General features: G+C 37.5%; 1 protein-coding gene across 5 annotated transcripts in view; it reads left to right on the forward strand.

Annotated features, from left to right (window-relative positions):
• Positions 1-27,500, forward strand: part of FOXP2 (forkhead box P2) — a 319,636-nt gene that overhangs the window by 286,077 nt on the left and 6,059 nt on the right. For all 5 annotated transcript variants that reach the window (XM_039508029.1, XM_039508009.1, XM_039508039.1 and 2 more), the window contains 3 exons: positions 1-114; positions 1,440-1,509; positions 2,327-2,490. The exon at positions 1-114 is cut by the window's left edge and continues 8 nt beyond it. In XM_039508029.1, coding sequence (XP_039363963.1) covers positions 1-114; positions 1,440-1,509; positions 2,327-2,490 — 348 coding nt within the window. The remainder of the gene's footprint in view (positions 115-1,439; positions 1,510-2,326; positions 2,491-27,500) is intronic.

Consider the following 27,500-nt stretch of genomic DNA (forward strand, 5'->3'; position numbering starts at 1 on the left):
GCGTCATAATCTTAGCCTGCACAAGTGTTTTGTTCGAGTAGAAAATGTTAAAGGAGCAGTATGGACAGTGGATGAAGTAGAGTACCAGAAGCGAAGGTCACAAAAGATAACAGGGTACGTTGGTGCTGGGTTTTGTTCAGCTGAGTTGGTCTGCAATTCTGTAGCCCAAGTGAATCCTGTTTGTACTACAACCTGACAGACAAAGTGATCTGTTATATGGAGAATATGTAGCAACTTAGTAGCTATGCTGATACTCTCTCATCAATGAGCTACATTTATTTCATTTCTTAATTGACATTTTCCTCATGTTCTTTACCTTCCTGGGTATCCCACAGAGCTTACTGCTAACATAGTTGTGTTTCTAAGTATATTTCTCCATATGTTTATTATTTTAATTTCATCAATCATAAGTTCCTTCTACCATATATTAAAAAATAGTAATACATACATGTGTTGCCCATGTGTTAGTGCTTTATACGAGCTTAATTCAAAGTTGAGAGTCGTTTAAGGTCATTTTGGCATACAGGTATCATACCCTACCCTAGTGACCTCAAAAATACCTTCTTGATGAGGGTAGTATTCATTAGAAGCCTTCACAGAAGGACCTTTTGCATGCATATTGCCCTACTTTCAGATTAATCCCATGTCAGTATGACTGGAGCTGTAGATGCTTTTTGTTCCTTTTAGAGTGCATAATTAGTTTTGATAAAACGATTCAGCATGCCAAAGGTGTATAGAGAAAAGCTAAACGTTTTTTCTTTGCAGGAAAGCATTACATTTTAACCACGCATCTGTTTGTAAACTGCCAACAAACTGACCTCAACAAGCTGGTGGCACTTTATCCTCAACCTTTAAATTTATTGGAAATAGAACTCTAGACATCATACATATAATATTTCTAGAGTATTTAAGTATATGCTAGGTATATATTCCAGAAATATCCATTATGATGTTGTTTATTCATTTTTAATTCATAGAGTTCTGAAAACAAATAGTTAATTTATTATTCTCTGGCATCCGAAAGTAATTTTATGTAATACATTTTTAAAAAGCAATATCGTGTTGGTGTTGTAAACTTTTTTTGGCTCCCTGAAAATGTAAAACTCAAATAATTGTTGAAAGCCAGGCATAGTTGAGGCCGGCACTATGCAAACTTCACAAGCCACCTCGGTCAGAATAAACCCTCATGTTTCACTGCTGGCCTTCTTTCTTGAGCAGAGATCCATGTGGGTCAAATTAGAGTGAATAGTTTGGGTTTGTGATATAAGTAAATCACTGTAGTCTAATAGACTGAACCCCCCACACACACACCCACACACCTCATTTAATTTTTCATTTTGAAACCCTGCTCTTCTGAGCTGAAAATCCAGTGCACTAACCCACTGAGCCACCCAGCATCCCTGCCTTTCTTTAAACTTTGAAAAATCATTTATTTTCAGAAGCCCAACATTAGTGAAAAACATACCCACCAGCTTAGGCTACGGAGCAGCTCTTAATGCAAGCTTGCAGGTAAAAATCCTAAATTATTCTTTCCTTTACCGTATTCATTATGTTCTTATGTGGGACGTACTTTCTTTGTTGTTATATTAGGAGTAGAACTATCCGCATTTATGTTTATATGGGCATTGTGGTCATTCTTAATAGTTGGGCGTATCATCCAAGTAAGTTGTGTTACCTAGCACTGCAAGAAGTACTGTTCTAATTCATGCTACTTTTGATGTGAAGAAGCAAGAAGGACACCCTGTGGCAAAATCTGGAACACTCAGTTTTGCTGCAAATGTTAGATTGATAGAAGCTTTTGCAAATGCATGTGGATATGCATTAATATTTATCCAAGCTGTCATAAATGATTTCACATCATAGTGTTGGGGAACATGGTGCTCATGGCAAAAACTTTAAAATTTAATTATAATATATAATTTTTATGCATAAGAGGCAAATGTCAGGACTTTTTTATTTTGAGTTAAGTTCTGGTCATTTTTAGAAGTATAGCAGCTGCCTACATTACAAAGGAACCGTGCATTGTGTGGAAGTGTACAAGGGTTAGTGTAATTCAAAGTTAGAAATAGTTTGAAGACAGAATGCACTGTGCATGCCATAGCATATCTGAGAGTTCAACACATTTAACACAAACAGTAAACCGGTAATGTAGATACCATTGTAACCAACATGTGAAAATAACTGTGAATGGTACAAAAACTTCTGATCATTGTTTGCACTGTACAAAATGAGGTTCTGGGTGCATGTGTGTACACGTGTATATACATTTGAAAACTGTTTTGTAGATAAATGGGCTAAGAATTCTATATCTTATTTATTTTGCTAGGCTGCACTGGCAGAGAGTAGTTTACCTTTGCTTAGTAACCCAGGATTGATAAATAACGCATCCAGTGGCTTACTGCAGGCAGTCCATGAAGATCTCAATGGTTCACTGGATCACATTGACAGTAATGGAAATAGCAGTCCGGGCTGCTCTCCCCAGCCTCACATGTAAGTGAGTGGTTAGCAGAGTTTTTAGAAAAAAATTATGCATTTTTTTGAAACTCCAAGTTACTGAAAAGCACTTTGAAGCGCAGGTAAGTAAAAGCTAAAACTTTACACTTGAAAACTAAACATTAAAATGGCTCCTGAGACTCATTTGTTCATAGGAAGCCTATTTGCTGTATAGGTACCATGCTTTAGGGCCCCTCTGTATAAATATTAGTCAGTACAATTTTTTCTTCACTACCAAGCAGATAATATTGGAGTCTATGGAAAGATGTATCTGTATGTGTGTGGTCATTGTCACAGCTCTGGCTGTAAGGTACGGTAAGAATTTTCATGTTGGAATTAGTTGTAATTTTCACCACAAGTCTCTAAACCATTTACGAACTGTAGTGGAGATATTGCCCATTTATATAAACCGTAAAATGCAAAGTTTAACTGTTACCTACAGTTTACATAGAAGCTAGTAAAGTGTAACTTTTTGCCTGTCTTATAAATCAGTGTAATTACATATTCAACTTTAATTACTGGTGCGTCTGTATTGGCAAGGTTTATATGTTATATTTTATGCAAGACTACGATTCCTATTAATATTTAGCAGCTAACTATATCATTAATTACTCTAAAATCTTTCCCCTACCATCTTTTTAATGGAGCTGAGAGAGTGAAGTATTAAAAATTGATGTATTGTGGATTTCAGAAATGAGTATGAAGCTTTAGAAATGCCTGGCCTTAATCAGTGGTGTCAAATGTAGCAGTTTTTGTTTACTAAATAGTAAAACATGTACCTTGAAGGTACGGTTTCCCAGGTTATTTATATAATAATTAGGAATATGATATCTAAATAGACTTAGATTTAAGTTCACCATAGGATGATTTTTTTAAATGTATACTGGAATATGTACAGTTATGTTCTCAGTTCTTCCTGTATTTAAAATAGCTGACCCGATTTGCCTTTTTTCATTGCTTTCTCTTTCACATTTTTATGTTTATTTTAATCTCTAATATAGTGCTGTTTAGCTATATTAGTAATTTAGACTAAGCTCTGTTTTTCTTCTACTATATGATTTGACCTCTAACAGATAAAAGATTTGCTGGGGTGGGGTTGTTTGGTTTTGTTTTGATAGATATATAGATATAGGTATCTACATATAATCATGTAGAAATGTTTATTTACTATGCATTTAATTACTTTGTTACACATTTACTGCATCACCTTTGAGAGGGAAAAAACCCACTGTGAACGTTAATGTGTTTTATCAGGTTCCAAACCGTTGCTGTTTCAAAATGGAAAAATTTGTCTTTTAGAAGTGTCTTTAAATGTATTAAATAATACAAAAGAAGTAATAAAACTAGAAGAAGAAGAAGATGAATATATGCTCTTGAGAGTAACACTACTCTAAAACAAGTAAAGTGAGCAATCAGACAAAAGTTTTTATATCCCATGCTTTATGCTATCAACCATGCAGTAGGTAGCTTGAGGCCTTTTACTTTTAGCCGTTCTCCTGAGTATGCTAATGCTCTCTTCCTGTATAAAATGCCAAGACAATAAAACTTTAAAGAGCAAACAAGAGTTAGATCATGTGTGTTAAAAACAGCTATTTTACAGAAGAGAATGACACTTGCTATTAGAGTTGGTTTGTAACTGTTTGGCAGATGTGTTTACGTATGTTGTGTACAGTCTGCATGTATCTGTGCATATCTATGGTTGTATGGATATGAGTGTGTTGTATAGACATGGTCATGGCAAAAAATATTGCATACTGTAGCTACAGTTTGAGGCAAAAAAGGCAAAAAAGAAACAAATATTTTGAATTATGGTTATAAAACACTAATTGCTCAAAATGCATTCATTTTTTCAAATAGAGGCTCAAATCTTGAGCTCTGGAGTATTTGGTTGCATCAGGACTATCCACAGTGACTCTTTTGAAAGTCTGCTTCTGCCTATTGTTCAGGGCATGCAGGTGAATGAACAGATACAGGGATGGATCTAAGCAACAGGTCACAACTTCAGTAATTTAATACTGGGGAGGAGTGCTATATGCCCACCCCCGCCCATATACAAGGCTTTTAACTGGGTCCAGTATGGGCTTACAGGGCTCCCACCGTTTAACCAATAACCAGTCCATATAACCAGTCCACACAGACTTCAGGTCTCCCTTTCTCCTTTAAGAACAAGGGTCTACAAGCGAAATCCCGGGTGCCACATACTTCTGGAGACTGGTCTTTTAGTCTTTATCCACGTTGAACAATGGCTATTGGGGGCACCAGAAATTAGCATTGTCGCACCTGCAACTCCACGTGTCTCTTTTCTTCTGGCATCACTGGACAAAGTTATTTGGCAGCACTTAATGGAATTAATGAGATACTCAAAAAGCCCAGGAAGAATTTAAATAGACAAGTGGGAGGAGAGAACACAAGAGCCAGTCAACCCAGCTGGTCCTTCCAGCCCATCCAATGAGAGGTGGGCCTTCTTCTGCCTTACCAAGCACACGCTCTTGCTTCTCCCCTCCCGTCCCCCACACCTTCCAGGCACTGTCTTTCATCCCTGCTGATGCAATTAACAATGCTTCCTGTTGATGCAGAGTGGGCAGGCATTAGTTAAGAGAATCAGGGGACAGAGAGTGGGGAGGACAAGACATCCCGGAGAGACAAGAAAGAATTAAGAGATTGAAAGAAGAGAAGGAGAGGAAACTAAAGGAAATTTAAAACTCACACTTCATACACAGCTTATTTGATACAGCTTGCTAGTGTTTTAATTGGAAAATGCTGGCTACTAGAGAAAATAGAAATTGCTATCTTACTGCCAAGAGCATCCAATTATTTACAACTATAAATATGTTTGTGTTATATCCTGTAGTTGTATCAAATAAATATACTATAGTTGAGCTCTTTGTTTCTGTAGATTCTTATTAATTGTTTTAATAGCCCAAATTAACCATGTTATAAACACAGTAAAGCAGTGCCAGGTGTGTGTTCATCAGCTAATATTTGCGTGCTTTGGGTATGCATATATTGGCAAACAAATGCATTCTTTGCAGTTTGTAATTACTTATGTGTACAGTATTAGGGAATGGAGAAATTATTCAGATCTTTTGATCTGATCTTGCTCCTTCAACTTTGATTTTGAGTAGATCCAAAACTAGAAGGTCATGCTTTCCAATTTTACCTTAGATAATAAGATGATATAATTTTGGTATTTGCAGGATTCTTTATGCTTCCTAAGCATAGAGAATATCTAAAACATGACAAATTCTGAGGTAAGGTTATTTAGTTACCTAAGGCAACTGAAATGTTTTGATACATGACCACTATAGTTTCTCATTGTGGTCCAGTAAAAGATTATGTAAATCCCTTGAAAACAGCTGATCTGATCTGCGGGATTTCCACTAGTTGGAACCAATATCTCCTGACAACAGCTTACCAGATTTCAACAGCATTGAATCCAATCTCTAGAACAATTTAGCTTCAAACCCAATCTCCAATGGACTACATGTGAACAGTTCCACCTTACCATAAATCTTGTATATACTATAAAATATTTTGATAATACTCAGTGTGGATATCTGTGTGCTGTTTTAGCATTCCAGACACCTCTAATATTTCAATAATTATTTTTTTATCTAAATCAATATGCCAAAGGATTGTTTCTTCCTTCTCTTCCCAAATGTGAAATTACTCTAGTTGTAGGCCCATGAGGAACTAGGGTCAGATTTGCAGGGATGCAAAGTAACAGACTTTACATTTTTGACATTTTTACATATTAAAAGCTGTCACTGACTCAGAACTGAATTCTGCTTGTCTTGGTCCTTGAGCTATCTTAATTTGTGGGTGGGGAGGGGAGAAGAGTAAATATTTCTGTGGCTGATTTATTTAGAAAAGAATGACACCTTTTTGACTTGCTCAACAGTTTGAATTTTAGATTAAGGCCTGGAGGATGTGGATTAGTGGGCAGAGAGCAGATGAGGTGGTCAAGGGTTTTTGATAGATATGTGTAGCATATAGCTCTATCGTTTATCACGTAAATATAAAAGCATCCATGCATTGTATGTATTTGTTGGATGTACTGTTTATAATACTTACTAATATCCTGTGTTCAAGAATATCTGTTGTGGTAGTATATGTATTTTATGTGTTTGTAGAAAAATATGTTTTATGATATTTATTCAAGGAGAAAAGCATAGAAGTGGGAAAAAATGGGCAGAGGAAGTTACCACTTTTTTAACAGGAGCTAAACTAATAGGCAGTTATGTGTATAACAATTACATATAAAGTAAGTACCCTTAAAGTTTTTGAAAGCCTTTGTAAATAGACCAATATATTGATGTAAAGAACACTAGCTTTGCTATTATTCTGACTCTGTATTGATTTTTAAATACAAAAAAATCTGCCATAACTCTGCAATGTTTTCTTATCATGGTTAAAGAAAATTCACATCTGTAAACATACTGCCATTGCCACTGTGGGAGGACAGATAAACACAACAGACCAGTCTACTTAGTTAGAAGAGGTATTTAGCCACAACTTTATTAAACACAATTTAAAAATAAATTGTTGACATATGACACACAATCACTATACTGCATAGCAGAAAAGACTGAGGGTCCAACTCTAACCCCCTTGAAGTCACTGGCAAAATTCCCATTGAATTCCGTGGCTGAGGACTTCACTCTATAGCCCTGATCCCACATGGGTGAACAGCTGTGCCCACTCAGATCACCACTGGCTTCAATGGAATCCACTCATCAGGGCCTCAGTACTACAGCTGTGTGAAATGTTTCACACAAATATTCACTTTTCTGAAGTCTGTTCCTGATTCTCACTAACACAAGTGTGAAGAGATTCAGACCATGGGTGTATATATGCTAAGGTGCAATAAACCCCCAAAATAACAGGAATTAAAACTAGTTGGATTTCAGGGAATCAGTTATGTTTAAAACGTTTTATAATATGTGAGGCAAGTAATAACAATGGACAGGACATGCAATAATCAGGCACTGTAGCTACTTTTCATGCCTCAGGTGGATTATGAAGCATGAAGAAGTCATGTGCCTAGGCACCACAGCAGTGTTTTCATATTAGTAAAGCAGATTTTTGTGCAAATATAATTTTATTGGTATTATTTTCCTCCAGCATTTCTGATTTGCCAGAAGATAAAGTAACATGGATCATTTTGAATCAACTAACAAACAAACTAGACAACAAAATAATGTAATACATACATGTTTAATTCTTTTCATTATTTAATTGTTTGCATATTTAGTATTCTCAGCCCCACACTTTCAAAAATCATATGACAGACCAAAATTAATGAGATTATCTTAATACTCATTAGATTCTTTTTTTAAGTGTTCTTTTTATTTGTCTTTGGTTTTTGAGCCTTTAGGTTATGCTTGAGTCTCAGTTCCAAGCTTTTCTTATTTTTAATAAATGTTGAGATTCTAATGAAAAAGCCACGACTCAGGAGTTGGAGCTTTTTAGACAAATGCCACTTATTGGAAGAGTTATGGTGAAATTGTGACAGCACTGCATGTTCTGTATTCCCTCGGATCTCAATATTAGTGTGGAAACATTTGTACCTTTGTTTGCTCATAGAAGTTGAGGACTTATACATGATTGTCAGAGCCCTCAAGATCCTCAATTTCCCCCTAACTAGACACTACATCCTCTATAACATGGCCAACATCCTCTTATTTAAATTTGCATGGGCTTGAAAGTCCCTTCGGAGCCAGTGAACACAGATCCTTAATTGATCAGAGGGATCTTTGTTGAACCAACTTCATGCTCTTACTTCCTCTACCTCCGCGAGAGTTAGTGTTGCCTGTTTAATAGTGCCTAGCAAGGAGCATGAGAATGCAGTTGGAAATCAAACTCAGGTCTCTGCCTGTTCTTGTTTCTTTCCATTGGGTTGGTAGGCCACATGTCTGTGACTTTATGTATCAGTACACGGGCATGGTTCACTGTGAGTTAATGCCAGAAAACTTTGTACATCTGATGGCCATGTGTACTTACGTTGGCCAATGACATTGAATATCAAATATTGACAATGAATATCAAACAACATTCCACTTAACTATGTAGATTTGAGAGAAGAAGGAAAATTTCAAGTTGTAAAGTTGTCCATAGCAGTTTTAGAAAAACAAATTAGTTATCAGGTTTCTATGAAAAATTGAAAGATTGAAAAAAAAATGCAGTTCCTGAATAGGGGATAATGAGTGGTTATGCCATTCCTACAATTCCCACTGCTGCCAGTTGAATAAGGTGGAAATTTGACAAATGAGGATGGGGAAGTAAGTATCCTACCATTTGGGGTTTTGTGGGAGGGAGCTGTCATCACTTCCTCTCCCACCCCTTCCATTAAAACACGATGAGAGTGTAAATTCTAATGATAACAATCCTATTGAATTAACAGTCTGAATTCACTTATGAAAATATTCTTCTACTTAAGAGCAAATCCAGACTCTTGGAGCTAATGGGCTTAATATCAGTAGGATTTTCTAGCATTTGAATCACTCTTTGATCTTAAAATAGCAAGTAGAAAACAAAAGTCAGGTGTTCTTAAAAAGTGTGTTCATATAGGCAGTCCAGTACACTATCATTCCCATTTAACGTTATTCTAGTACCTATTTCATTTTAGGATTTAAATTATTTGCACACACTTGCATACACCCAAACCCTTTTATATCTCTTTTCTGGGGCCTGTGAGGAAAGAGGAAGAAAATGTGGTGTAATGGAAGAGAATAAGGATTGAAGCTGAGTTAAATTAGAAATATGAGTATTCCCCAGTACAGTCAGCTTTCTCCCTCCTCCAGTTCTGCCCTATGAAAGAAGAGGAGTTTCAGCTATGCACGGTTTCAGTCAACCTTTCCCCTTTGTATTCTGCCATCAATTCTCACCCTACCCCTTTTACTTTTCCCACTTTTAGCCAGAATGGATCTTTTCTTTTTGCAGTTCCATCTGCATAAACCTCAAAGTTTTAGTTTTTCAAACTTTTTTTTAACCTTTAAATTGTATTCCCAGAGGCAAATGTGATTATTCTGCTCTAAGATCATTTCACTTTTGAGGTGCTTCAGTTTGAAAGCATTCCATTGTTAGGTCGTTCCCATATCTGATTATTCCAGTCCCCTACTGTTATGCTTTCACACCACTTACAGTAGGTTACCTATCATTCCAGTTTCAATCACTTTCATTCCCTTGTTTCTTTAACTTCATAATATTCCAATCCCCTGTCTTTCCATTTTTTATATCATTACATTGTCCCATCTGATGATCCATCTCCATTTACTTTGGAGGCTTGCTCTGTTTCAGGAGACCTCTCCGATGCAAGTCTCTCATTCACTGTATGAAACTTGATATAGAATACAAGGAAATAAACTATGGAAACACTTCAATTAATAGAGATATGTCAAGCTTTATTAAATAGGTGAGAAACATGTAATTGAGCCGATGAAGGTATAAGCAGTGCAGATCTCAGGATATCCTACTCATCAGAACTATTTCACGTAATAACATAATATATTAATGCCTGTTGAAAATTTCATTTCACATTCTTATCCATTAGCCTAGTAAAAGGTTGGAAAATAATGGGCAAATACACTTTACAACAATAGACTATTGTATTTTTTCCCTTTATAGTTGATTTTAGTTTGAAATTGAAAGAGTACCGCCTAAAGAATTCATAGAATCTTAAAGTTTGTGGTTGACCTTTTATCTCATCATATTCAAATACAGGATCTGTCTGTGAGCATTTGAAATTGTAGTGGTTCTGTCTCCCACTGCCAAGCATTTCAAAGTGTCAGGCAAATCGAGTGAGTGCAATGTTCCATCTTACTGTGTTCATACCATTTAAGTCTACTACTTTTGCTGATGTTTTGGATCACATTACAATAAGCTATCTTTGGAGCAGTCACTTTGCCTTCGTAAAGTTTGTGCAGTGTGTAACACGTGACCACCACTGGAAACAGTAAATGATAATCAAATTTTGATTATTAAAATATTTCTCTACTCTACCTTCATATTGTTAATCACATGTAATGTTTCCCTATAGTTTTATATTCTCCTACTTACTATTTTTATATTGTTTTACTTTATATTTCATTTTACCCTCTCACATGCTACTACTCTGTTCATCAATTTTCTGATCTTTCTAGACTCATGCTCTTGTACTTTACAATCATTCGAGCCCTTTGACTTTTCTTATTTAGTTGTTTAAATGTTATATGTCTTACCCAGGATCAGCAGTTGTGATTTCTTTTTTACATTTCTCCAACCCCAGTTGTTGCGCATACACAATTCATTCTGCTTTTTCTTGACTAAAAGATCACTCCAGAAATATAGTCGCTTCAGCTGCCTTAAACAGAAGCACGTCAGATCTCCATAGCATGGTGTTGTGGAAATGTGTAGGAAATTGTGTGTGTGTGAGGGGCGGGGGGTGTCTTTAGGTCTTTTCAGCGAAGTAGATGCTTTTCTGAAAACTTTTTGCCACTTCTGCTGTGAATTCTCAGCAATTGGGCAAGGTTTTCATGTTTTTCACTAAATGGTTCTATATAGGAATGTGCTGTCTTTTAAGTTTACTATGTATATTATATGCTTAAAATATATATTCTAAATATGCACATGCAGACTCCTGCAGTGCAGTTTTATAATTTTTCATAAATTTAGAGCATGGGAGTTGCCAATCTTTTACAGAGCACTAAAACTCAAGCAGTAATTTTGCTAGTAAGGATGCTTTACTCACAATACTAAGACTGCATAAACAGTTTTGGTTCCATCAACCTTTGATGTTGGGCTTTATTGTTGGAGTAACTTTAATGTTATAGGCCCATATTCTTAAAAGTGGCTACTCTTTTTCTAGGTGCAATACAGTGAGTGCAAAAATTTGCCTCTGCATTTTTATGCCGTCACTGAATTGCAGATACAAGTATTTATGTTACACAGCTCACTACATGTTTGTGCACATGTAAGCCATCTCACTGGTAGGTTGCTGGCTATCTAATTGCTAATATTTATACTAACACTTAATATGGGTGCACATTTTCACCCCGCAACGTGGACTGAGGTCCAGCTGAAAATCTGGGCCATTGTACGTTAGAAGAAAAAATATATTGTTTCATTTTTTAGCACACATCAAACTCTAGGCACTTCCCAAATTATAAAAAGCTGAAAACTTTCATGCACAATTTTAATTATTTAATAAAGTTTATAGAACAACCTAGTCTCGATATGCAATCCCATACACGCAGAGCATATTAAAATAATCCAATCTCAAATTGACAAAAGCATGGATAACTGTTGTCAAGTCTGTATCCAAAGGGAGAATTTACAGCCTTACTTCAAGGTGAAGATAGAAAAAAGTGCCCTTGGTTTCCAGGAGCATCCCATGATTTAAAGCAACATGCGGATTACAAATATGTAATGCAGATGCCTGACGTGCTCCCTCAGTTTGGGCTGCAAAGACAATATACTTCAGCTTTTTTGACTGCTTCCACCAATCAACATTATTAAACTCTTTGTTGTTTTGCACCAAAGACAGTAGCCTTTGTCCAGCTCAACACATAGGCTCTGGGTCACTCATCCACTATGCCAGACAGTACAGATTTGATGGAGACTTAGAGCCCATGCTTTATGTATAGTTTCACATGTCCTCTCACGTACCTGTCCAGCAGCCTCAAATACACTTTGAACAGAAGGAGTAACAGAATAGATCCCATCAATTCCTTATATGCGAGAACACTCAAGGCAGAAGAGCAATTGCCCAAAATTACCCTTTGGGATATTTCAAAAACAAAAGTCTTTCTCTCAGGAAATAGGAACAGTTCTTCTCAAATTCTTTTCTCTCCATATTTTTCATTATATTCCATTATATCTTCACACTCTGTAACTTTGGCATCTTCAGACACCTCTGCTGAAATCCTTGCTCATGCTTTTTTTGTGTAGCCTATTTACGATTGCAACTGCGTTATCTATGTCCTTCTCAAATTCCTGTTCTCTGTGATGTGTTTAGCATGTGCAGAACTTTTCCCAAATCATGACCACATCACCTCATCCACAAGTAACTTGACTGTCTCTCCATTTTAGGATCCAATATCGATTTAACCTCATTTGATTCTGTATGGACCTGCTGTGCCCTATTCCAGAGACATTATCTCTGTATACTCCCATTCATTTCTCTGATCACCTGGTCCCAGTGTTTTGATGCATCCACACAATCTTGCTACCACTGATATCAGAGGCTTCTCCTCTGCAGATCTCTTGTCTAAAACAGCCTATCAGTCTTTGCCTCATAGAATAACCTCACCATACATTAAGTGGTGGTAGCCATTGTCTGGCTTGTAGGAGAAGGTGTGTGGCCCCTTGAAGGGTTAGATAGCCGGAGGGTTACTTGTTGCAGCTGTTTCAGACCAGGTCATAGTGTGTATGCTCACCCATCCCTTTCAGGTGACAGGAAGAGAGAGGAGACTACCAGGTTTTGCCATGATCAGCTGTGAGCATTATGCTCATCATTCTTTTCTGGAACTGGGAAGAATTTTTTTTCCCTCACTGCCAGATTGGCCAAGATGAGGCTGGAGGTGGGGGTGGGGGAAAGAGGGGCTTCACTTTCCCCACCACAGGTTGGGGGCTTAGTTGAGGTGAACATGAAACAGGGATTAAGCTATGTATATAAGAGTGGGACAGATGTCCAGTACAGGTACTCTATAGGGAAGGGATAGGGTGATCAGATAAAAATGGATTGGTAAAGGGGATGTTCTTTAAAGGAATGGAAAAGGGGAGGTCAGGGCTCCTATGACTGGTATGGCAGGGAGCCAGCCCCTCCCCCACACTTTATAGACCCCGTGAACCCTCATTTGAGGGGTGACGGTGGCAAGGTCCCACCAGCAGTTTGGCTTGGGATCAGGATGGATAAAGGGGGAAGGGGTCCCCCAGGAATATGTCAGTGATTATGGAATTACCTGCACTGTACACTTTTATCTGCTGAGTACTCCCTAACATTTAGAAATAAAGTTAAACCACATCCAGTGTCTCCTGTCCATCTTCTGGCATAGCTGGACAATTCTCACCTCTTCTCAAATCTAGCTGAAAACCTCTCTTTTCATTTTTGATTTACTTCTTACTTTTTCCCCTTCTGCTCATTTTTTTTAAATTAATTTTATCATTATTTATTGCTATTATTTATTACTGTAGTATCTATGAGCCCCAGTCATGGGCCAGGATCCCTACTGAATCAGGTACAAACAGAACAAAAAGACACTCCCTACCTCAGAGAACATGAAAACTAAATAATTATTTTATTATTTAACTCTGAAAAACATCCTGGGGTGCAGAGTGCAGCTTGTGTGAAAGACAGTGTATATAAAAGTTGTATTTTATTTATTCCACTAGCTGTAAACAAACGCAACAAACATATTTAGAATACTAATTAAGTTTATTGAGGTTCTTGACACACTTACCTGTGCTTGTTGGATTGACCCTTTCTTTTACTTTATTTGCAGTAAAATGGGTTACTGATAACAAAGAAATATATTGAAACAAGAACCCATGATAATATACAGATAATGTCCTGTTACTACATTTGTACATTTATTAATACAGCCCAAATCTTCAAAGGGGTGGACACAGTTTTGTGCCAGAGCATTTGAAGTGCAATAAATACAATTTAGAATGTACATTTTGTTTTTTCAAACTCAGGCAGATATTTACAAATCATAATGCTATAATGTACAGTGTATTGTACAGTAATGCGTCATTCAAGATACAATTCAGGTACTGACTCCTCTATTAAACTTGAACTGCTCTAAGATCAATGACTTGCACCTCACCAAATCCAAAGGCCTCTCCTCCTCGTTGCTCTCTCTCTATTCTTTTCATTACAGTTGATCCTTGCTTTTTGTAAACAACTTCTCTTTCCTATGGTTGGGAGTGTTTGCTTTTTTTCCTCCAGTCTCTCTCAATTGAGAGTTCCTCAGGGCTGTGTCCTAGATCCCATTGCTTTAAGCTTAAGCTGCTATCCCTAAACTTCAAGGCTCTGCACAACTGCTTCCACATTTATCTCTAATGTTATGCCCTGCTACTCCCCGCCTACTGCTTTTCTTCTGCCCAAACTTGGTGTCCAACCACTCTCTGAATTTGTTTCTCCACGCTATCTTCACCCCTTCTTCCTTGTGGCCCTGTATCCTTAAACAGGTTTTGCGTGCCAAGTGACGACCTTCCTTGTTCAAAGCACTTCTCAAAACTCACTTCTTCTGCTAGGCCTGAGATCCTTCATATCTGCAGCTCCATAAACATATTTTAAAAGTCTCTAACATGAAATCCAGTTTGCCAACAGCTTCTAGTCCCTGCTCACAATAAGTAACTGTGCTACCAGTTATGCTATTTTCTTCCTCCTCCTCTTGTTATTGTTGTTAATAATATTATTAAACATATTAAAGCTAAGCAATAGGCAAGAACAGAAGCAGAGATCTGTGTTTGATACACAGAGCAGATGGCAGATTCAAAGCATGTAGGACAGAGCGTGCAACGTAACTTATTTTGAAATTTTCAATTTTAACAGATAATGGGTCCAAAGCCAGAATATGCTGGGCTCTGGCTACTCTTGGCTGCCAGAACAATTCCGAAGGGACGATTGTATGTTAGAGCCTCCCTGAGCCTAGTTTAGCTTATGTGAATTGTGGGCAGGCCACATGATGGCCTCAAAATACAGGGCTATACACAGGTGCTGGGAGAAACAGAACATCTGGCTTACTGTGGCTAGTCTACAAACCCAAATAGCATGTAGCTATTTAGTCAATGCTCTTTTAAGATAGTTAAAATAAGACATGAGCTTTGATATCCCTTACAAATTTTTACTCTAGTATAGTGACAGATCACATTCTTAGAATTAATGTACCCTTTTTAATTCTACTAAGTTATTTGCCTCAATAATATATTGGGGCAGTAAGCTCCACATAGGGTGACCAGATGTCCCGATTTTATAGGGACAGTCCCAATTTTGGGGTCTTTTTCTTATATAGGTACCTATTACCCCCCACACCCGTCCCGATTTTTCACATTTGCTGTCTGGTCACCCTAGCTCCACAGGTTACGGATGAATTTTTAAAGTTCTCTTTTACATTGGGTGTGCACTTTTGTATTATGAGATGGAATTAATAGTGAGGTGATTGTAGTGACAGAGGGATCATGCAAAATGCTGTATTAAATTGGATGTTTTTATATTGTGAGAAAGGATAAATAAGTTTGTTCATTTGACTTTTTCTGAATGTTGCTTTATTTTGCATTACTCTGTCATGCCGCCTCTTATTCGTCTCCTCTCTGAGGCCCTGCTCTTGCTGCCATTGACTTCAGTTGCAGCATGATTAACCCCAAACGAAGTAGCACTGGTGTATTTAATATTTCCCCATATGAATGTATTTACTGTGTCTTTAATCATTTTTGTTATCTCTTTCTAGTTTCTGCGATATAACTTTTAAAATGTGTTAACCACAGCTGAAGAGAGTAGTCAAGATGGTGGCATACCATCAATTTATGTACAAGCAATGTAATATTTTCAGTCTTATATCCCTTTCTTAACTCTAACATGTTGTGTTTTTTATTTTTAATCTCTACTGCATCTCAAGCAGAGATTTTCACTGAGATGTCCACAATAATACATCCATCTCTTTTCTGGAGTGGTTGAATTAAATAGTAAACCCATGAACATATATAAATAAATATATTTTTTTCTTGCATTTGTTTACATTAAATTTCATCTGCCATTATGTTGTGAAATACCTAGCTCTATTCGGTTTTTCTAAAGTTCTTCACAGTCCTTTATAGATTAGACTAATCTAAATAAACATTGGTTATCTGCTAGGGTTGTTACCTCTCTGTGTACTCCTTTACCCCATTAATAAGTATATTGTAAGCACCAATTACATACAGATCCTTAAGGTAGCCTCACTGTTTAACCTTGTTCCATGCTGAGAATTGACCATTTTATTCCTGGTCCTTGTTTTCTATCACTTAACTGGTGTCATCAGTGACATAACTTTATTACTTACCCTAGAACTCCTTAGTTTACTTAAAGTTCCTCCTCAGCAGCTATTATCAAAGGCTTTTTGAAGGTCTAAATAAATATTTACCAGTTCTCCTTTACCCACCTTTTTGTTTGCTCACTTAAATAATTCTAATTGGAGAAACACAATTATTCTTTAAAGAAACAATTGTAGTCTGTCCCTATCATATCCTGCTCATCTAGATGTTGTATAGTTATTATTTCAAATATTTTACTTGGTAGCAATGTAAAACCTACTGGCCTGTAGTTTCCAAAAGTACCCATAGTGCATTTTTAAAGGAATATAAAACATAAAAAAATTGAAAAAAAAGAACTGGATTAGCTATCTACCCCAACCTCCTCACTTTCTCTCGTGAAGTCTATTGTAATTAAGTTAGTTTAGTTTCTGTGCAATATCCTTATCCTCCTTGGTTGCTCTCTTTATTCCCAAGTAGTCTAGCAAACCATTAACTCTCTTGTAGGTTTCCTGGCCTGAAGTCAAGAGGAGTTTTTCCACTGACTTCAGTGGAGCCAGGATTCCACTCTTAAGAATTTATCTTCATTTCTTTGATTTTCTTCAGACCTCCCCTGAACCCTCCTAGTTTCCATCTACACTTTATTGTGGTAGCCCACAGTCTCCTTTTTCACCGTTCCATTTCATTAAGATCTCTTATTCCAGAAAAAGCAAGGACTTCTCCCAGACTTGGTATCGTTTAATATGACCATTTAATATTTCAGGTCATTTGTTCAGCCTGCTAAATTAATTACACTGTAAGTATGGGAGCTTTTTATCTACATAACACAAATTGGAAAATATGTTCTCTGTCATGGCAGGAATATTTGGGAATGCCTGATATCCAGTGGGTTTGTAAGTAATTTTGTAAAGCTTTAGCCTCTAGAAGCACAATATCTGAATAGTCCCTGCTATCTATTGAACAATAATTTATTATCCTAAAGATATAGAGGATAAAGATATAATTGTAATTCCTTTCTATTTCTTTCTCTTGGGATTCTAGTATTAAGCTGCCTTCTTGGTCATCTGTTGCTCCATTTGAGCACCCTTTGTATTGCTTGTGTCATATTTATTTCATTAAAATAATATTCTACATTTTGGTCCGTTCAGCTTAAATGTTCATTGAATGGCAAGCACTCTCTATCAATCAGTCTCCCCCTCGCCCCCGACAGATACATTAGCACACATACTAGCTTTTCCTGCCTGCAGTCATGCTAGAATTTCACATCTAGTTAGTTGCTCTGGGGTCTGGGCTTTAACCTAATCCTTCCATTTGGCAAATCTAGATGCAAAACTACCTTGTAGAAAAGTGGTGGCACTCTTCTGTTTAGCCGCAGTGACATTTGGTATTAGAACACTGCATAAGGCCGCTGAAATTTTGCTGATTTTCTGTGGTATATGCTGCTCATTCATTCTTCCTGGGATATAAGGGAGGTAGGAGTGGCTCTCTGGAAACAGAATAACTAGAGATGTTCTGAAGTGAAACCCTAGAGCCAGGCAAGCTCAAGGAGGAAGACTACTTGAATTTTACATTGTGTTATTGTTTTTGAGTTACCAGTACAGCCAAATTCCAGGAATGATGGAAGTTTGGATACTAACTCAGGGTCTGGATGTTCTGTGGATAATTTTTTATGGCAGTTAGCTAGCGAGAAGCCTTATGTAAATGACCAGTCATTTCTGATTGATAATGGTGGGCGTTGTAATTCTTTCCAGAGGGGCCTATTTGACTTTTTTTTAATCACAACTAATTTTAAAAGTAGTGACAACTAGAAACTTCCAGTTTGGTTTGAAGAGCACTGGTTTTGCAGTTTTCAAGATTGGAGGTACAAAATTTGGAAGATACTGTGAAGGTTGATGAAATATGAATATCAGAATGATCGTTTGGGCCTTGGTGGATATTAAAAATTAACCACATGGCTGGTAGAGACTTAATTTTCTATGTAAAAAGGAAAGCAAATCTTTAATGCTGTTGTTGTGTGCAAATATAGTCATCAAAATATATAAACTCAACCCACACCCACTACTCTCCTGCTTGACAAACCACAAACAAAAGATAGAGATCTTAACTCAATTATCTGCTAGTGGCAGTCAGTATCTTCTACCTTTTCTCTTCAGCCTGCTTCCACCCCGTAATGTGGACAGGCATCATTGGAATCATCATTCCATGTGCACTCCCCTCAAATATCTGCTCTTCACTTGGGGCGCTGTGCCAGCAGGAGAAACTATTACATCTCTCCCTCAATCCCTGCACCAGTGCCACTCCCCCCCTTGTATAATTGAAGGGGTGGAGGTGGGGGGTGAAATGTCACTGAAAGGAATTTCTGCATGCCCAGGAGACTTCAGGTAATTCCTCCAAACCACTCTTGGGGGAAGGAGAGATTGCGCTTGCTCATTTCATCCCAGCACAATGGGGATTCTTCAGAAAAAGCAGTATGGGAAGCTCACGGAGAAAAGCCTCCATTAAGGACCTGTGCTTCTGCAATGGTGGCATCTTCAACCTTTATCCCACAGGAGAATATGATGATATAATTCAGATCCTTGCATAGTGGAGGCAGGTAGTGAGCAGTAAAATCTTCACACACACTTCACCTCACTCTGTGTGAGGGGAAGCCGGTGGCTACAGAATCTTCATCTCTTTCCTGCATGAGGCAGGAAACAAAATTTTTACATGGCTGCATTTTCCTTAGCAGTAATGGTACTTTGATCTGTCTATGGATGTGGGGAAAGGATTAGGGAAGGGGATTCATGCTGTTCAAGAAAAAAAGGAGATTTGTGGATTCTGTGAGCCATTACAAAATTATTAATTTTTTGCTCTCATAATATTTAGCATGCTTCCTTCCCTTCCCCGACATATGGACAAACACCACAATGACCACATACACACAACCATCCTGTCCCTCATAATAAGAAAAAATAATAAATTACTATACTTTTTCCTACAAAGTTGATAAGCCATCCAGGGACAATGTAAAGTATTTAGGAGGCATGGATGCATAGGAGACCCAGGCTTTGTCTCCATAGGCTCACTGAGGCATGCATACTTCTTACATTCTAAACCTGAACCAGTTGGATAGAAATATTATTACAAAATATAAAGGGTCGCTTTGTGGACCTGGAGCTGGTCCTGACAAGTTGAAGGCCTAAGAAATCCACGTAGTTTTGAAGAAATGCTGGTGCAGGTCTAGCATGAAAGAGACAGAAATATACTAATAAACACATCTGTAATCTAGGTTGCATACTTGGTGCGAAATAAACGACTCCCTAGAAGAATCTAAGGAGATTCTCAGACACAAAAAACTTAGTTAAACTGAAGGGAAGGCTGTACTACTGTATGTGTCAATAGGTTAAAAGGATGAAATCTTATAAAATATTTGAGGTAAACAAACAAATTATTGGAAAGTCAAGACTTTTTTGGTTAAGGTAAAAATGAAAATGGTCAGCAAACAACAAAGTGTGGAAATATAAAGTTAAGGAACTCCATGCTGTCTTGTCAATTGAGGGTAAATTGGAGGATAGTCCCGAATCTTCAAGATAGGAAATATGCAGTAGTGGGTGTTACAATGCAGAAATACATCTATTATGATACAGTTCATTGGAAGTATGTCGCTCATATGATTGTTGTAGAAGATGTAAGGTACAGGCATAAGTCTGTCTCATTATTTTGGGTTACACTGTCTCATAATTTTGGGTGGGGGCAGGGTTAAGGTTGTTTAGGGGTTCTTAATTCTACATATATTCTAATTTGTTTCTGCAATATTACTTTAACAGAAAATATCCCCTTAAAACTTTGGCTTTATTTCAGAAATTTTCCCTATTAAACTATGCGTATCTACAGCTTGGCCACCAGTTTAACCCAGATTTTCATGTGGAGATGTAATCTTGTGAGAGAGAGAGAGAGAGAGTGAGTATAGGAGAAGTGTATGATAATGGAGACTTCGTACCTGATTGATTTCAATCTCATTTTCATTTTTTGTTACTGACAGATGAATCCAGTGGCTCTTATTTTATGTTTTTGTATTATCGTATTTAGTTCTCTAATACTATTGTGATTTTGGCTGTGTATCTCCAGCAACATTACCAGTTGGCACATATGCTGTAATATTTTAGGCATATTCTGGCATCATGTCCTCAACCATTTATATTTGAACTGCATTTGAAATATTTTAACTAGACTACACAAAGCACTACAGCCAAGGCTACAGAGGGTATGTCAGGCCTTCCGGACCCAGCAGGTTCCAGTTGGAGTACCAGGCCCAACAGCTTCCTTTGCCTTCCTCCACATGGGGGAAAACAGCATTTGGGAGAAGCTTGTAGGAGCTAGATTCTGGAAACCTCTAGACCCTTTCCCCAAAACCACAGCTAAAACCACAAGGACATCACAGGGCTTAAATCCTAACTGGGTGTAGTTGTCCTTAAACATAATCAGGTGTTTTGGATGGCATGAATCGCCACATGGATCATTATTAGTCTCTTTTCTGGAGAGAGACAAGGTGGGTGAGGTAATATCTTTTATTGAACCAACTTTTGTTGGTGAGAGACAAACTTTCAAGCTACACAGACGCTCTTCCTCAGGTCTTTTCTGGTGAACAGACAGGAGAGAATTTGAGAGAGGGGCTAGTTCTTGTTAATTTAGCTTGTGCTTAGATTTCCCACATGACAAATACTCCTTTCCTGCCTCCAAGAAGCTGCAGAGATGAATGGAAACTCCTTGAAATGACTCAGGTTTTTCTCTCTCAGCCCTTATCTGCAGAATCCCACAAAGTTCATACTATGCTTCTCATTTTATTTGACTTGTAGTATGAAGCCACTGGGAGAATTGGTGAGCCAGCAGTACACAAATGATGCTCAATTCTACATCTCATTTATATCAAATGATAAACAGTACCATCTCCCAGTTCTCTGAATGCCTTGTTGAAGTCAGCCTTTGGATGAAGAGCAACTGGCTAAATCTGAACCCAAGCAAGATTAAGGTGATGCTGGTAAGAAGAACTTGCCCCTACTAGAACATCCCCCCGCCATCCAAGTCATCTGCATTCAGATTAAATCTAAACTTTTGGAATAGTCAGATGCCTAAATATTCAAGGTGATAAAAAATGGTGACCTCCAAACTTGATTATTGCAATTAGATCTAGGAATAGTAACACACACATTTGCACACACATACACAAATTTTCAGCTTGTTTGAAATCATGCAGGACATCTGCTTGGCTACACAAATCCCTGTGAACACATCATCCCAGTGGTTCATTCTCTGCATTGCTGCTGACCATTGAATACAGGGACAAATTCAAGGTCTTCATTCCTGTATTCTGTGATCTCCATGCACTTAGCCTACTGGGAGACTGCTTGCCACTCTGTGACGTCCCACGACACTTTCTACAATATTGTTCCGCCAGACCAATGAAGCTTTTGGGCGCAGGTGGGAGAACTTTCACAGGAACCAGACCTAAACTATGGAGCATATTCCACTGAGAATTATAGAAAGGCTACAACACTCACTACTTCCAGAAGTAAATGCAAAGCAAATGATTTCTTCTGCAAGCTGCGAAGGAAGAAGACAAAGGAAATGCTTGTTGTTAATTCAATTTTTTGATACTTAGGAAGTGCTCAGTTACTGCAATGGTTGGGATATATTAATACATAGCTAGAGTGTTAGAAAAGGGCTCTGACTTACTCTTTTTTTCAAAACAAGTAATATTTCTTATTTAGAGCCTGGAGTGAGCACTTCAGTTTCCATTAACATGATCTGCACCTAGTTTACTGTAACTAGTTGTTCTTTATTGGCCTGCTTCTCCATGTGCTGTTGTGCTGAATGGAGTATCCCCTTACATTAAAACTGATTTGACTTGAAACCTCTGTAGAAAACATGCTATCCATAATTGAGAATATTGGATCAAGTATCTTTTCTCTTCGTTAACACCATCTCAACTACATTTAATTAAGAATTCATGTACAAGGTTATAGAATCTGGTTGTGTTCTTGTCAGCAACAGCACACATGTACTAGTGTTTAAAAGTTGAATGGACCTTATGTTCTGATGCCACTGCTTTTCATTATCGTATCAGACATTTGAACAGGTGTTAGCAAGGCAGGACCAGTCTAATCTTCGACAAACCTCAAGAGACAGGTTCAGTTCACACACAAATTGTAAATTTGGTTGGTCTCTGAACTTTAAGAAGCTACTTCATATTATCCCTTACCTTCCTAAGAGTCACCTAAACCCTCTCCCATACACACACAGACACACCAGCCCCTCTTCCATACGCCCTCAACAATCTTCAAGTATCCTTTGCAGGTGTTGGCTACCAGTACTGGTTTGCTGGGCCCTAGTTATTACTGCAGTGAAATATAATGAATCATGGTAATTCCTCAATGTACTGACCCCCAGGCTGTGATAAATATTAGAGAATCTGAGGGTTGAAAGTTGTAGCACCCCATGATCCACAAAAGGGGGTGCATTGTTACACAAGAGAGGATGCCCTTTCCAGTATATCTGAGAGGCATATAGAGAAGAGAGTTTAAAGTCTCTGTAGTGGTTCCATACAGCGAAGTGGGAGACCGAGGTTGGTCACAGAGATGGAGGACGCTCTGTATTCTGAGAATGATGAGAGGAAGATGGCAGTATGCTGAGGTAAGCAGGTTACTAGTTCAAGCCATTGGAATGACTCTTCTCAACAAAAATGAATCTTCTAAAAAGGTTGGGTTCTGAGAAAAGATTGAGATTCATGTCAATTTTGCTGTTCTAACAGTGGATTCATCCATTTCTAGGCAGATGACCTCTGGGAATAGCTGATATTTATCTGTTCACTTATTTATATCTTTAAAACAATAATAATAATCTCACTTGAAATAAGTTCTTGGTGAAATAACATGCAGCCAGGTGTAAGGAATCAATAAACTATGAAATGTTGTTAGGCCTGGTTTCAGTAACATGATTATTAATGGCATGATAGGAGTCTTTGACATGCTGTGGGATCAAAGCCTTCTTCAGAGTTCATATTTCAACAATCTGGTAACAATTTGTGTGAATACACTTTCCATTGTGAATACTTTCACAGCATGTTCCCATTCTTTACCACAGTGGCTATATATGCTGTGAACAAAATAATATGTTTTCTCATAGACGTTAAGGTCAGAAGGGACCATTATGATCATCTAGTCTGACCTCCTGCACAATGCAGGCCACAGAATCTCACCCACCCACTCCTGTAACAAACCCCTAAACCTATGTCTGAGGTTCAGATTACAAAATACCATTATGCCTTTTAAATTCTGCTTGCTTCATGCAATAAGCATTTATTTTGCATCTGTAATGTTTGCAATGAAAACCCTCAAGATAAATAACTATATGGCAATCAGTAGCTGATGTTCAAATCTTAGTAAATTGGTAAGTTTTGTTTTGGATTTTAATGGTGAGAAAAGTTTGTGAATTCAGTTTGTAGGAAAGGTGCTAGATTAATAGCATCGTGGATTGCTATTGTCTGTTCAGTCTCAAAAATGATAAAACAGAGGCATGGACATATATGTTTTGCTGCACCCCAGATTAGCATACTTCAGCCTAGACCCTAGAGGACCACTTCTAGGGTTGAGAGGGGAGTTAGTCTCCATGACTTACGCATTTCTTGTTCTTTCTGCTTTGACTGCCAGCAAGAGTGTCAATTATGATAATGGTTGCTATGATCTGTACTTTTAACTAATGAGAAATAAGCAAAGACCACCAAAACATTTCATACAAGCCACAGAACCACAATCTGGTTATAATAGTTTCATTCATTATTGTTCTGGGCCATTGTATAATTAGCAATTTAAAATGAATGTTTCTATCTCCCATTCTTAATCCATGAGCCATCCATTACCTCATAATGTAGTACATCACATAGTCTTGAAATTGTCCAAAAAACAAAAGAACACATTTAATAGTATCCAAAAGGTAGAAGAAGGGAAAGAATTATAATACGTAATGAAGTGCATGTGCATTTTTAAAACCCACTTCTGCTTTGTACATTTCTTTTTAGCTATGCAGTGTCTGCATTCCCAACAATGGCGTGCCACAAAGGGCAGCAGGACAGCACCCAGAGACAGCTGCAAACTTAGGATGGCATTATATCAGTATTAATAGGTTTTATTGATTTTTCTAGTATAAACCTGTATTTGTAGGTATTTATCACTCTGTTCCACTCTGAAACTTGACATGCAAAATACAAAATTAAAAAATTACTATTTGATTCCTGTAACTTAAAAAAAAATACCAAGTCAAAATGATACTTCTTAAAAAGGCACTTAAATCTTTGTGCATATGATGAACCATAATGCTCAAAGGGAAAATAAAACACTCTTATTCAGTCTAGAAACCTGAGATGTAAGTTTCCCATGTGGCAGAAAGCCCACTTCGAAGGTGGTTGTACTGGCACATGCCACCTGTAATTCTTGCTCCACCAGGCAACATAGATGTTAAATAAGATGCAGCTGGCTTGGTGGGGCATCATCAGGAGACCCAAGAGTGAATCTCCCAGCAGCATCCTTCTCCTGTAGAGTTCTGGCTTTAGTTTAAAGCTATGCCCTGCCCCCCTCGCAGAAGCTCTATGGATGGCTTCAGGGCAGACATGACTAATTCCTTTCTTGCACAGTGATGAATTCCCCCAGACAAGTTGCCCTCCTTGATACAGCAGATGAAAGTTATGCACATACTCTACCTTTTTGCCTGCATGTGTACAAGAAATCCATACAGTGTGTTAATACTTTGGTGGTGTTGTAGTAGGTCAATAATGGGTTTTCAAGACAGTGAAAAGCCCTAAATATGATGTGGTCTATTATAGCCCACATCATACCTTTTCAAATGTTTTTTTCTTCAACATTTTTTAAAATGTAGCAGTTAAGACCCCAATTCAGTCCAAAATGAAATCAATGGGACTATTCATGTACTAAAAGTTAGGCATGTACTTAAGTACCTTGATGAATTGGGTCCTAAAAGCTATGTTTACATAGCATTAAAGATGTGATTTAATCCAGAAATCTAAATAAATTAAGAGCTGTGCGGTACTAGCTTCTGAGTGCCCCCAATGCCTCTTAAGACTGTGAGAGATGACTGTGTTCATCACCTCATGGGCATGGTTAGTGCATTGCAAAATCAAGCCCTAAGAGTCCAGGGTGGAACTCAGTTCTTAATTCATCATGTTGGACTTAGGTTTTGCAGGGGTCATCAAATGGTATGTGCTGCTGTTATAGTGGTTCTATATTATTTTGTAACAATCATAATTAAAAGGTCCCTATCACGTACTGCCATTAATTCCCATTGTAAGTATCAGAAAGTCCTGTGTGATAGCTGTTGGCAAATATTGGCTTTATATGTTGTACTTGTACTGTACTACCTATCCCCCGTGTGAAACTTTAATAATGATCTCAGATTGACACTGTTTCCTTTTATAAATTATGAATCTTCATAATATTTGGATCAAACTAAACTTTTGTGCCTACAATGCCAACAATAATTTGGTTCATCAAATGTATTTTCTTGTTTAACTTTTTGTGTTTATTTAAATGTATGTACTTCTATTAGTATTTCATTTTTATAGTCTGCCATTAATAGTAATGGAATCTAAAGCTACTCTTTTTTAATTCAAAGGCAAATAGTAAGCATACCATGGTGGCAATATCCAGAATGGACAGCATCAGAATGGTGATTCTTGTAAAACACTGGGTACAATAATTTTGTTTTACCAATTATTTACAAATAATGTGTCCCTTTTTCATTCAGGTATTTAATGTTTTACTCAGGCATACTATCTATCTATCTATCTATCTATCTATCTATCTATCTATCTATCTATCTATCTATCTATCTAAATGCAAAAACTATTCCCAATGGGATCTTTTTTCATTGCTTTGCAAATAGTTGTGCATATATATGACTTCATAAAAACTATTAATAACACAAAAATTAAAAACTTAGAACCACATCATGACATCAATTTTTAAACACAACTCCCCCTGGAGAATGTAATTTTCTTCTAACAGTACACTATTCAATATTTGTATTAGTTATATATTAGAAACTTGTAATTCTTATTAGATCTTATATTACTAATCCAGAAAGCCTGGGGTCACTGGACAATCAAGATGCTAAAGGAGCACTGAAGGAAGACAAGGCTATTGTGGAGAAGCTAAATTAATTCTTTGCATTAGTCTTCCCTGTAGAGCTTGTGGGGGAAGCTCCCACACCTGAGCCATTATTTTTGGGTGACAAATCTGAGGAACTGTCCCAGACTGAGGTGTATGTAGACAGGACAGGGGGTGGGGAGAAATAGGAGCCTATATAAGAAAAAGACCCAAAAATCGGGACTGTCTCTATAAAATCGGGACATCTGGTCACCCTAGATGATATTCACCCAAGAGTTTAGAAGGAACTCAAATATGAAATTGTAGAACTACTAACTGTGGTATGTAACCTATCACTTAAATCAGCTTCTGTACCAGAGAACTAGAGGATAGCTAATGTGACACCAATTATTAAAAATGGCTCCAGAGGCTATCTTGGCAATTACAGACCAGTAAGCCTTACTTCAGTACCATGCAAATTGGTTGAAATTATAGTAAAGACCAAAATTATCAGACACATAGATGAACACAACTTGTTGGGGGAATAGTCAACACAGTTTTGTGAAGGAAAATCATGCCTCACCAATCTATTAATATTCTTTGAGGAGGTCAACAAAGTGGACAAGAGTGATCCAGTGGAAATAGTGTACTTGGACTTTTTCTGAAAGTCTTTGACAGGGTCCCTCACCCAAGGCTCTTAAGCAAAGTAAGTAATCATAGGATAAGAGGGGAGGTCCTCTCATTTACCAGTAACTAGTTAAGAGATAGGAAACGAAGGATAGGAATAAATTGTCTGTTTTCAGAAAGGAGAGAGGTAAATAGCAGGGTCTGCCAGGGATCCATAGTGGGACTAATGCAGTTCAACATATTCATAAATTATCT

Source organism: Mauremys reevesii, linkage group 1, assembly GCF_016161935.1.
Source record: "Mauremys reevesii isolate NIE-2019 linkage group 1, ASM1616193v1, whole genome shotgun sequence".
Lineage (NCBI taxonomy): Eukaryota > Metazoa > Chordata > Testudines > Geoemydidae > Mauremys > Mauremys reevesii.